At 33.8% G+C, this 12,580-nt stretch overlaps 2 protein-coding genes across 2 annotated transcripts in view; both read right to left on the bottom strand.

Moving 5' to 3' along the window:
• Positions 1 to 819, bottom strand: part of CALCRL (calcitonin receptor like receptor) — a 97,999-nt gene extending 97,180 nt beyond the window's left edge. The window contains exon 1 of the mRNA XM_029934277.1: positions 611 to 819. The gene's annotated coding sequence lies outside the window, so the exon portion shown is untranslated. The remainder of the gene's footprint in view (positions 1 to 610) is intronic.
• Positions 820 to 7,375: 6,556 nt separating this feature from the next.
• TFPI (tissue factor pathway inhibitor) overlaps positions 7,376 to 12,580 on the bottom strand; it is a 70,716-nt gene continuing 65,511 nt past the window's right edge. The window contains exon 9 of the mRNA XM_029933289.1: positions 7,376 to 7,507. Coding sequence (XP_029789149.1) covers positions 7,376 to 7,507 — 132 coding nt within the window. The remainder of the gene's footprint in view (positions 7,508 to 12,580) is intronic.

The following is a 12,580-nucleotide window of genomic DNA, read 5'->3' as shown; positions in this document are numbered from 1 at the left end:
TTAAACACATCTGGCCACAATGAACAGTGAAAATTTTATTAGTTCAATAGTTAGAGATATATGTGCAAATAAAAGGCAAATAGAAGACACATATAATAATAAATACAAAGTGATTACTTTTCTTTTTAATTCTCCATTTTGTTCAATTGCAGAGTGAGTGAGACTCTGAGACCCAATTAGCAGTTATTATCTCCCACCCACCCCCGCCCCCCTTCGCAGAGTACTGACCGCATAAAAAGTTTAAAGACCCTTCCTGAGGGGAAAATGTTTTCCAGCTGTCAAAATTTAGCTTAGCTAATAATAAGACTCATTTTAAAAGGCATTGTTCCCTGATTAAGATACTTGGTTAGAAGTATGCCTTTTAATCCATTTGGATTTTTATTACTTGCTAAATTTATCTTCTAGAATATCACTGTGCATAATAACATCCAGTAGTAATAGATTCTGTATACATTTGGGAGTAATACACTATAGTTTCTTTAACATGTGAAATAAACGAGAATGTGTTTCAATATTATTTCAATGTCACTAATTCCACAGTAGAAACATTACCAAACTAAATGAGAATACTATTCAGAATACGTATATTTATTCTGAATAGTGTACTTACCCAGCACAGCTTCTAAGGGAATTCTTGGTGAAATATTCTTAGGATGGAATTTGATTTGCTTAGATTCCGCAGAAGAGATTTACCCCCAGGCAAGGTGGGGAAGAGTAAAAGCCTTGCAATGTAATCCTGCAGGCAGAGTCAGGTCCAGTGAGCAGAGCCTGATGATCCTAAATCAGGAGGTGATACTCTGCTGGAGAGAGAGGGTTGTTCTGAGTGGATTGGAAGTGTTGTCACATTGTATGTGCTCAGCAGCAGAAGGGAAACATCAGAGCTTCCTGTTACATCACTCTGACCCCGCCTGCAGTTAGTGTTAGGTTACTTTCTTTCTCAAATAGCATACCCCAGGAAAGCAGCACTGCTTTCTTATTCTGAGACAGAGCAAGAAGCAGCCTGAACAGACAGAGATCATATGCTGTAGGAGTACATTGTTAGGAGCAAAAGCTGGCTGCATTTCACCTTGACTGAGTTCTGTTAGAACTTGCCACACAGAGCGGCCTGTGATTTGAAGGAAATCTGAATATAATATACTGCTCCAAAATTAAAGGAGTTAGGGAAGAGTGTGTGTGTGTGTGTGTGTGTGTGTGTGTGTGTGTGTGTGTGTGTGTTTTGAGTTATACTTTACAAAGCATTGGAGAACTGTTGTATTTAACATGTCTTCTTCAAAAATGAACACAAAAATAATACCTAAACCCAGCATAATTAACTCTGTGATCCAAATCTTATTGATTTCTAATAATTAGAGGTATTACCTGATCAGTTTCTAACAATTAAATGATGAAACTTTATCCTGTAGGTTTTTAAACTTTGTTTTTTACTTTGTCATGGCATAACTATGTGCAGATGTTTCATGAATAAAACCATTGTGTGTATATATGTTGTCTGTGTATCCATATACATACACATAGAATGGTTTTTCATTATATGTAGTATATGTTTTAGTGAAAGTAAACTTTTGAGAACGTATTTATAAATTTAAAATAATTGAACGTATTTTAAAAAATTAACTTGTTATCATTTATAAAATAAAATAGTAATTTATATTACATTTATCCCTCAAAATAGGCATAACAAAAGTGCAGATAATTTATAAACACAATGGTTATGTAACATACATAACATACTTTAATATTTTAGAAGTATTCTATCAAAACATAATTTTATTCCAAATGTGTTTAATAAATCATTGGATATAATCAGGGAAGACAATTTTAAATTTGAAATGCACTTGTCTTTTGATATTATGGCAAATGTGTGAGATATGACAATAATCATAATTGCTAAATCTAAACAGAATTGGGCATCAGTTTCCTCTTCTGTAAAATAGAAGAGATGAATTAAATAATATCTAAAATCACTAAATAATATCTAATATCACTAAGACTTTGAATCAACAAATTATGTAACTTTTAGAAATAGATAAGATACTATAATAATTATTCAGTTCTTAGTAAATTTGAGATTGGACGCACTCAACCCTTGGTAAATTACTGCAATTCAGGAACAAAATTAGGTGCTCATTTTTTCTGTTGACTAATAAAGGAGAACAAAGCAACATAAGTTAAAGGGACACCATGTTTCTGAAGCAGTATGCTGCTGTTGACATTTTTATTACCTGGATCACTGGACATAACTTATTAACACAATCTTTGATTTTAAGATCAATAGGATCAAGGTAAATATATATATATACATATAAAAATAGGATACTTACTAATCTCTGTTGTTTTATCATTAAAAGACTTGTAAGAAACTGAGTTATACCTATTTGGTCACTGAGAAAGAGAAATAACCAGAGGAGTTAAATTGCCAAGTTATAGAATATTGTATTTCCAGTTACAGTTTGGTTGCTTTGCTTGGGGAGGCTGCTGAGATGTACTTCATTTTGAGCTATTTTATTCAGCCTGTGAAAAGCAATGTCAATGTTGCAGATTATGACTGGCTCCATGTACAAGGGTTCTTTAATCAGAATATTGATGTAGATATTCTGAGGTAAAAGCTTTATGAGTTTTGCTATCAAGGCAGCACATAGGTCAGTAAACCCCTAAGAGAGAAGTAGAAACACTGGAACTGGACCCAGAGACATGAAATTCCAGTCCTGGTTCTGACAGTCTCTAATGTGACCCTAACAAAACTTTTTAGGTATTGGTGTTCCCATCTTAAAATTCCGAACAGAACCAAATTTTAATATCTGAATGATCACTATCCATGTCTTCTCATCTTCCATGCTTTATATAATACCTGACCCCTAGAAAGAGATTAACATAGCCTTTGAACTTAAATTTATGAACATCTAAAACTTTTCCCAATAAAGATGCAAAAGCATTAATATTTTTTCAGAGATTCACTTATTTCATTTTCCCAACACTAGTAAAGTCTAGTGAGTAAAAAAACATGTTTTGAACTTATGTCATATGACCCTTACACCAATGCTCTTTCTCCTCTACTATACATCAAGTGCTATACTAAATGGGAAGGCTAATAGAAGTTATAATATTTATATTTAAATGATTGGTCAGGCACATGGTTATACTCCACGAAGACTCTTGGATAGCCTTTGTCAGTATTATCTATAAGCCTTACTTCGACATAGTAGACAAATTGCACCCCACTTAAGAGTTGCCATTTTTTAAACTCCAAATGAAATAAATGGCATTGAGGACTTCCATGGAGCCAATCTGAGTATGGAGGGACAAGACAAAATATGGGTAATGCCAATTTCTCAAGTACACACTGAAATATGATCACATATTTAAGAAAATGTAGTAGAACAAAATAGAAATATCTCAATAATCAATGTAGTGATTCTTAGACAACATGGTATTAATCAATACATTAATCCCATCTTATGTATTTCATAGATATATAAAGTAATCTTTTCCCATAACAGATTGAAGACACTTGCAACCATTTAATAGTTAGGGATCAAGGTTGTTTTTTGAGCTAGATGCTGTACTAGCTGTCTTGGGGAGCTAAGGAAAACTGGTATGTGTCCTGCTATGTAGTCCTTTAAAGCACAGATGGACTGGCACATAGAGATTCAAGACCAAATTCTCAGTAGTTAGCAACTAACGCCACCAACAGAATCTAAATATAACCACACAGACACTGTCAATAGTATTTTCTATAGACCTGAGGAATAATGTATAATTGAAGAATGACATATATAGTGATAGTCATAGTTGTCTATTTCGGAGTCTTACATGCAGGATTGTGCCTACATTTGTGGCCCTATGTAAGCCTCCCAAGTACCATGGCTCCACAGTAATGAATACTGACTTACCATGTGAAATGCACTTGGACTTATATTAGGGGGAAACTAAGTCAATATCTCTGAATTACTGTTTATATCCTTTTGCTAAGGTAGCCAAATGAATACAAAATGTTGTTTGACAAATTTAGTTCTCTACAGGCTTAACAGACCACTTATTTTGATTTTGTGTAGCTACAGCCTTGGAGCATCGTTCTGACACAAAAATAAACAGGACAAACAAAATACTTTTACATAAAACCTCTTATGGACAGACTACCTCTGGTGAGAATGTAAGAAAGATCTTTAAAAATGATTTCCATGATTATGATGTGAGTTAATAGATTTCAGGTATTGTAAGTTAATAATTCCTCTGTGTTCTAAGTTGTCTGCAAGTCATTACTTACACTCGGAGATAATTTATGCAGCCAACAAAATTATGCATACCATGCTTTATTTAACATGTAACAATAATTTGAGGAGAAACACATAATTTTTATAATCTTGACATCAAAAAATTATACTAAGGTGACCTGACCTTTTATTATTTTATGTAGCAATTGCTTAGCATACTTAAAATTATTTCATTACTAAATGAATTGCATTTAGTAAAAGGAACCAGATGCAATGGCTAAGCCATTAAGAGTGAATATGCTTTTTTTATTATTAAAAGCAAAGAGCTGATTTTTAATTCTAATTGTGTACATAACTTACTATCTTCAGGAAAATTATGATGTTATTGTTAAAATATCTGCTATGACTACAAATTTGAAAAATGCAAAACACTTTGAATTTTAAATGAATAACATTACATCCATATAAATATTTTGTTAATCTATGGATAGTATTTCTTCTAGTATTTTGTGATGTGTTTCCCCAAGAGAGTCAAGTAACATATAAAAAACAATTAGCTAAAAATATGCCTATTCTTTTCATTATTCTTATTCATTATTCATATTAAGTATTTATGTATTTGGATTTCCTAAGAAAATCAGTATTTTTTATAAATATTTATGATTGTTTGAGCCTCTCCTCCTCCCAAGGAAGAACCCTTGCTAGAATAAAGAGGCAACACTGCCAAATGAGCTATGTCATGGACTAATGCAAAATGAAGCTTCCAATACAACAAAATTATAAATTCTCATTTGAATGAGGGTACAAAATGAACCCTCCATGAGTTAATTATGGTGATATTATACCTCGATTTGCTAGGTCAGTCCCAGTTCATATTTCCATACTGAAAACTGTCATGACTTGAATGTAAAAATATATATATGATCACCCTAGCTGTGCTTACCCATATTGCACTAAGTGGTAGCATAAATATTGAGAGGGATTAATTCCTTTACGAAGTTGAGTCTCCTTTCCCTGAAGAGTTTAAAATAGTTCTTCCTATTTCTAGGATAGTTTTAGTTAGCATTGAAAAAGATGCCCTATTCATCTCTGGATATGTATATATTGTGAATTTTTGCTGAATGGCTTCTTATTTGCAGACTATCAATCTTGATTACAAAAATAAATGATTTATTTAATTTTAAGTTTATGTGTGTAGACATAAGTAGCATATAATTAAATGACCATGTCTTAAGTTCTAAAGATGCCAAATAATATGAATGTTCTTCCACTACAGACTTTTTTACTCAGCTATTGTCATACTTATGTAACTTGTAAAGTTACTAGTAATTTATGTTTCTCTTCAATAATTTACTCATATTTAACATAACTTTTATATACAGTGAAAGTTTTTAAACATAAAGGAAATGGAATTATACAGTGTATATATTAAAGAATAATGCAGTGTATTTGCCTAAGAAGTCTCAACACCTTTGAGAAACTAGCAGATCTTTTGCATTTAGCCTTGAAGAGTGAGGTATCTACAGTCTCATCCTGCCATCTAGCGTTGAGCATTCTGAAATTGTAAAAAGCTGCTAACTGAATAACAAAATTCATTTTTTCTCTCATAAAAAATCCCAACTAGGGAAGATCAATAAGAAAATATTCTGATGCACTTAACTAGATTTACAATAAACAGGTATTTACTGTAGATTACAAAATTAAAGCATCCACTTATATATAGTAAAAAAAATACATCATGAAATATTTAGATATGAAGGCAAAACAATAATTATATGTCAAAACATAATATAAGTAAAAAATACAAATTAAAAAGACATACTGTATTTTGTCTTCCAATGAATGTATATATTAGGTGCATATGTAATATATATATATTTAAATATTTACTTAAAGCTATACCACGCTGAAACCCATGGCTAGCCTAAGGGGAATAACTCCTATGTATCTGACCAGGAATACAAATCAGATCTTCAAAAGCTCACAACATAGTGAAAGGGTCTCTGACATCTGACAAATGAAGCCGTCACCATATTCAAGCATAAAAAATAGATACCCTGCCACTATTTATTAAAAAAAAATCAATTGCTAATTGGCTATAATCCTGTTCTGGCTTAATACAACTGACATTTCAGAGAGACATTATTTGGGGGCATAATTGTTACCTCCAAGATCTATCTCTATAAACATTTGTAGCATAAAAAGGCAAGATTCTGAACAATAACCATCGATGAAACATGCATTAACTGATCATCTACCATATGCCAAACATTTGGATAGATACATGAAGTACAAAATTTGGTAATAGAAACATAATGATTGATCTGAAGGAATTTACTCTCTATCCTCAGGTAGACATTTAGAAAAATATACTTATTTTTGCTCATCTTGCTTAAATATTCAGATTGCTAAAAAACAGTATGTTCAATGACTACAACACGTGAATAGGATGGAGGGAGAACATATTTCCTGTAGAAAAAGCACTTTCTCTGAAGATAATAATTACTCTGGAACCTAGAAGGAGAGAAATATGAAGCATTCCATAGATTAGAAAAAGGTCTGAGGTAGGGCTTCCTAGAAGCAGAGCTTGATGGAAGGATTCAGATGCCAGTAATTGGGGAAGGAATACTCTTTAGATAACTTCAGGCAAAAGCATTAAGGGAAGGAAGCAGGTTTGGAAAAAGCATGATGTGAGCAAACATGTGGTCTCAAGTAAAATCTGGATCTGGCTTAGACAGTAGGGGTAGGGCTCTGGAGTGTAATTTGTGTGGCAGAATTGGCCTCCCTTGATGTAAAAGAATCTGTCTTTAGTAGCTCCTTGTTAGTCCGTCATTGTATGAGCCACTCTGGGAGTCCTTTTCTCTAGAAAGAAGTACCATCAGCTGAGGACAATTTGGAGCAGGCTGCAGCTGAGGGCAGTTAGCGCCAGTTCCCCCAACAACTGGGAGATGAGTTACCAGCTCAATAAAAGAATGTGGGAGGGGGAACCAAAACAGAGTTTGCTGGAAAACTATTGCAAGTAAACAAAACCTGTCCCGGTGGTGCACCTAGAGAGTTCTTAGAGTCTGGCTGGAGACCTCAGTGAGCCAGAAGAGGCCCACACAATTACATCACAACATAGGTTGCAAGACCTTGTAGACTGTGGTAAGGAATTTGTATTTATTCTATTCACGATGGATCATGCAATCCAAATCAAGTTTTATGTTTTGTTCTGGTGTGGTCGGGTATGGCTGGGGTGGTGGAGCTGGGGGAGGAGGCAAGTACAGAAGCTTCCTGTGAAGCGTTTCCGTGTCTTCCTACAAGGTTATTAATTGAAGTTAAAGTCCACAGTGTTAACCATGGTTCCTTATATGTGGTATTCTTAAAATCTCCTTCTCATGGTATTTGTGGTTATTCAGAAAACAAAAATACTACAATCGAAGGGCTCTCTTTTGGGGGTTAATTGTAAAGCATAAAAACAAATTCAATCATGAATTGTAGTAATTAGCATATTTTCAAGTATTTAACATCTAGTAGTGCTGTTGGGTTTCTGTTCTGATTTAGAGGAAGTTGAGGAGGAAAAATAACATTGATAACCTGGCATTTTTGCAGAAATATGCTCTATGCTGTGGATATTTGCGGTAACTTTGTGAGAATTTTATTTTTACTCATCAGATGAGGGAACGGAATCTTAGTAAGTTTATAAAACTGGAAATTGGTAGAACTGGAACTTGAAACCTAAGTGGATTCGTTTTTAAACCTGTCCTTCTTTACAATATTATTAGCAAAATATTTAACCTGGCAAAATACTTCAGATATTTTTGGAATAAAATTGTATGGAATATGTCAAGTGATCCTGGCTACCGGGGCTTCAGTTAGAAAACTTTTTTTCCACATTAAAAAAAATGAGTATTAGGAATAGAGAGGAAAACAAAGCACAGTGTTCAGCAAATTTACCTTAAAAATTCCACACTAGGTTAGCTATTTTTCTATTTCAAAATATTCATATTCTGATTCCTATCCAGATTATTCATTTTCAATATTATTCATATATGAATGCTAGTGTAAGTGTTTGAATATTTGAGAGAATTACACAAGGAATAATGGTGACCATTAAAAAATTTTTTTTAATGTTTGTTTTTGAGAGAGACTGTGTGTCTCTGGGGGAGTGGCAGAGAGAGCTGGAGACACAGAATTTGAAGCAGATTTCATTCACTGAGCCCAAAGCAGATTTTGAGCTCAGGAATAGTGAGATCATGACCTGAGCCAAAGTTGGATTCTCAAGAACTTAGCAACCCAGGCACCCCAATAATGGTCACTTTTTAAACTCAAAATCTCACAGAAACGTAAGACATACTTACATATTGTAAGATAAGTTTTATGTAGGTTCAGTAGAGAAATAAAACATTTACTTTTATCCTAATTTACTCATAAAAAGTCATAAAACTTTCCATATTAAAAATATTTTTAGCACCTCTTAGGCAATTATCTCCAAAACAAATTACTAAAAGTTTTTAAAATTCTCAGAGATATAATTTATACATTTTCTCAGTTAATCTTAAAAGCATTTATATCACTTTCGTTTCTCATATTATAAAATTGTTACTTTAGTGATCATTACCCTAAAAGTTTCTACTTTAACTTTTATTGCTTGACTTATTTCAGATATTGTTAGAGCTCAGAGACTATATTTTCCAACCTTGAAATATTATTCAACACATTGTAGTACCAGTAGTTACCATATTATTGAAGGCTTATGATGCAGCAAACGCTATACTGAATACTTTACACGTGTGCCCTTACCCTCATGAGCATTTCACAATAGGGATCCCCAGGCTTAACAAGCTCAAATCCAAGTTGATTTGAATCTAAATCCTATGCTCTTCATTATTTTATTTTATTTTATTTGTTTTTTTCTTCCACAATTATAAAAATATTACTCATTTTTGTCTGAAAGTTTATTGAAGCTGAGAGATTTACTAAATTTTAAAGATTTTCTTCCCTGATTGATTGCGTATGTGTGTAGTTTGTGAAAGAGAAAAAAAGAATATGCGGAGTTAAGTAAAAAAAGATTTTTCTAACCTATACTTGGCTCACAATACCAAAGACTTTCTCCTTGAACAATAGCAGGTATTTTAAGTGAAAATGGTAATTGCTTATTTCTTATTCTCTGGAGTAGAAATTTCTTGGCAAGATGGATCATTTAGGTAGCTCACAACTGTTCACATTTAGAAACTCTGAAGATTTCCCTAGGGTGATTTGCAAATTTTGCTAAACATTTGCTGAGAGTGGGGAATATGTTTTTTTTAATATACTAATGAAAAGTAAAAATTATTTAAAAAAAAAAGTTTCAGTGTTTATTTTTAAGAGAGACAGAACATGAGTAGGGGAGGGGCAGAGAGTGAGAGGGAGCCATGGAACCCAAAGCTGACTCTAGGCTCTGAGCTGTCAGCTCAAAGCCTGACAAGGGGCTCTAACCTATGAACTGGAGATCATGGCATGACCTCAACTGACTGAGCCACCTAGGCACCCCTTAAAAGAAAAATTCTTCTACTCTAATTCCAAAAATTGACAAATAAGGAAGAAAGAAGTAGCAGTTTCTCTGGCTTCTAACTTGAGAGCAACTGAAGCTTAAGGGTTCAGTATATTAGGATTCTACCCTCTGTGAAAATACAGATTGAACATGGATTAAAACTCCAAAGATACTCAGGTTTGTAATTGATTTAGCTGATGTAATCACATAATGAGATGCACAGCTAATGAAGAACAGCAAATCATCAGTAATGCTGACAGAGATGAGTTAATTTTGTCTACAATTGGATTTGCTTAAAACAGAATAAATTTTATATCGAAATAAAAGATATTGGTACTAGAGATAATTTATTTTCACTAAACTTTGCTAGTATCTTTAAGAATGATTTTAAGATGATTAAATACTTCTAACATTATATCAAAACCTTCCATGGGTTTGAAATGCCTTGATGACTTAGTGTAAATCAGAAGCACATGTATTAGTTTCTCTAGAATGCATATAAACTTGAGAGGAAATAAATGTTCATGGTTCAGAATTTTTTTAAATCATAAGCAAAACTGAAATGTTAAGGCATTCAGAATTTCCCAAAGTGACTGGAATCTCTGTAAACTAATCAATTGGAAACTTCTTGTACAATCTTCTGATGTTTGGGAATTGGGCACTGAAAAATAAAATCTGTTATAGATGAAGTCATTTTGGAAATGAATCAACATAGGCCAGGACCTATGTTGAAGGAATGAATACAGGGGACCACTGAAAATGGAGCACCTTATGCCAGCAGAGTTGTGGTATTACCAAGAGAAGAGCCAGGCCAATGGTGATTTTTGTCTTCTTAATCACGGAACATCTTTACACTTTTTGGCTTACTGTGTATTGGTGTTGAATGTTTTTAAATAGAGAACATCCCCATACAATCCTAATATACCAAAATTGAAAGAATTCTTATAGGTAGTCAAGTTCAGAAGACTCATTTCAAATATGAGTAAATGTGGGCCTGAAGAAATTAGATGACCAGTTCATCCACCAAGTAGTATCAGTATTGATACAAAAAACAGTAGCTTAGTTCACACTCCAGAACTTTTCCCCAAAGCTTCTGACGGAAGGTGAGAGCATTAAACACCTTTATTTTAACTAATGTTTATTTCTCAGAAAAGCACTACAAGCACATAATTGAAAGATCAATTAGCATTATTAAAGCCTTTTAGGAGCTAAACAGCTATTCTCCTCTCTCAGACATTCACATCCAACTTTATTTTGGCTTCCTTCCATTCTTGCCAAAGAGATGTACAATTCCACTTTATTTCAACTTCTCAGTGAGTATTCCCCCCCCAGCAAGCTTTGCTGTCTTTTAGGAATTTCTCTTCATCACAAGTATTTGAGATTTCACGTGAGTTAGGGGGTGCGCTGGGCAGGTTCCTTTGTTGGTTACTGCACACCATTTCATTAAAGGAAACCTATGCTCTTTAGTTCTATAAACTCTCTCTCCCTTCTTTTCTAACTGTTCTATTTTTCTTGGACCTTCTATTACTTCAGGGTTGGGCTCCTGAATTAATTTCCTAATTTTCTTATTTTATTATTAGCCAATTTTCATTTTGTATGTCATTTTCTTTTTAATTTTTTAAATGTTTTTATTTTTGAAAGAGTGAATAAAGCAGCAGAGAGGCAGAGGGGGGCGGACAGAGTATCCAAGCACATTCTGTGATGACAGCAGTGAGCCCAATGCGGGGCTCAGACTCACGAACTGCCCGATCATGACCTGAGATGAAGTTGGACGCTCAACCAACTGAGCCGCCCAGGCGTCCTTGTCTTTTTCTTTTTAGAGCTTAGAGATTTTCTTCACTCTTCTGTTTTTTAATTTATAAAATGCTTATGTATTTTAACATTTTCTCCTTCATTATCTAATGTTCTTGTGTTCTTTCTCTGCAAATATTAAAGGCTATAATAAATAGAAGAATATTTAGTTCTTTTTATGTCCCTCAGTAACATATTTGAATTTTCTCTCAGGGATTTTTTTCTAATTTTTTTAATACATCTCATGGGATTTACAGTTAAGTGAATTAGGGTGTTTGTTCTTTTGTGGCTAGTGCATTTTTTCTATTTTTCTATTTAGCATGCAAAAATGCTCATGAGGCACCTGGGTGGCTCAGTCAGTTGAGCATCTGACTTCAGATCAGATATTGATCTCATGGTTTGTAAGTCAGTGCTGATCCCGTTTTGGATCCTATGTCCCCCTTTCTCTCTGTCCTTCCTCTGCTTGTCCTCTCTCTCCTCTGAAGAAATAAATTAAGGGCACCTTGGTGGTTCAGTTGGTTGAGTGTCTACCTAAGCTCAGGTCGTGATCTCATGGTTTGTGGGTTTGAGCCCTACATCAGGCTCACCACTGTTGGTGCAGAGCCTTCTTTCGGTTTTCTGTCCTTCTCTCTCTCTGCCCCTCCTGCTCGCATTCTCTCTCTCATAAATAAAAACATTTAGAAAATAAAAAAAATAAAAAAGTAAAAAACACTTTAAATGCTGTTGATTTCATGTGTTGAACTGGCATGTCGCAATCTTGCTAGACTCATATTATTTCTGTTTTTGGTTCTGCTGTATTTTCATTTATAACGGGCATATTATATGAAAATGACTGTGATATAATATTTATACCTAGTTTCTGTTTCTTATCTTTTTGGCGTAAAATTAAGACTACTTGAATATATTGAATAGTAATGGCGATGGAGAGCATCTTGGCCCTGTTCCTGAGTTTAATGGGAATGCTGTATGTTTTTGGTAGATCTGCTTCATTTGGAACTAGGGAAGATCTCCGTTTTGCTCAATGTTTTAAATCATGGAACGAGTGTTGAATTTAGTCAAATGAACT

Source organism: Suricata suricatta, chromosome 3 (assembly GCF_006229205.1).
Source record: "Suricata suricatta isolate VVHF042 chromosome 3, meerkat_22Aug2017_6uvM2_HiC, whole genome shotgun sequence".
NCBI classification, from domain to species: Eukaryota; Metazoa; Chordata; class Mammalia; order Carnivora; family Herpestidae; genus Suricata; species Suricata suricatta.
This window is presented reverse-complemented; position numbering and strand designations above follow the sequence as displayed.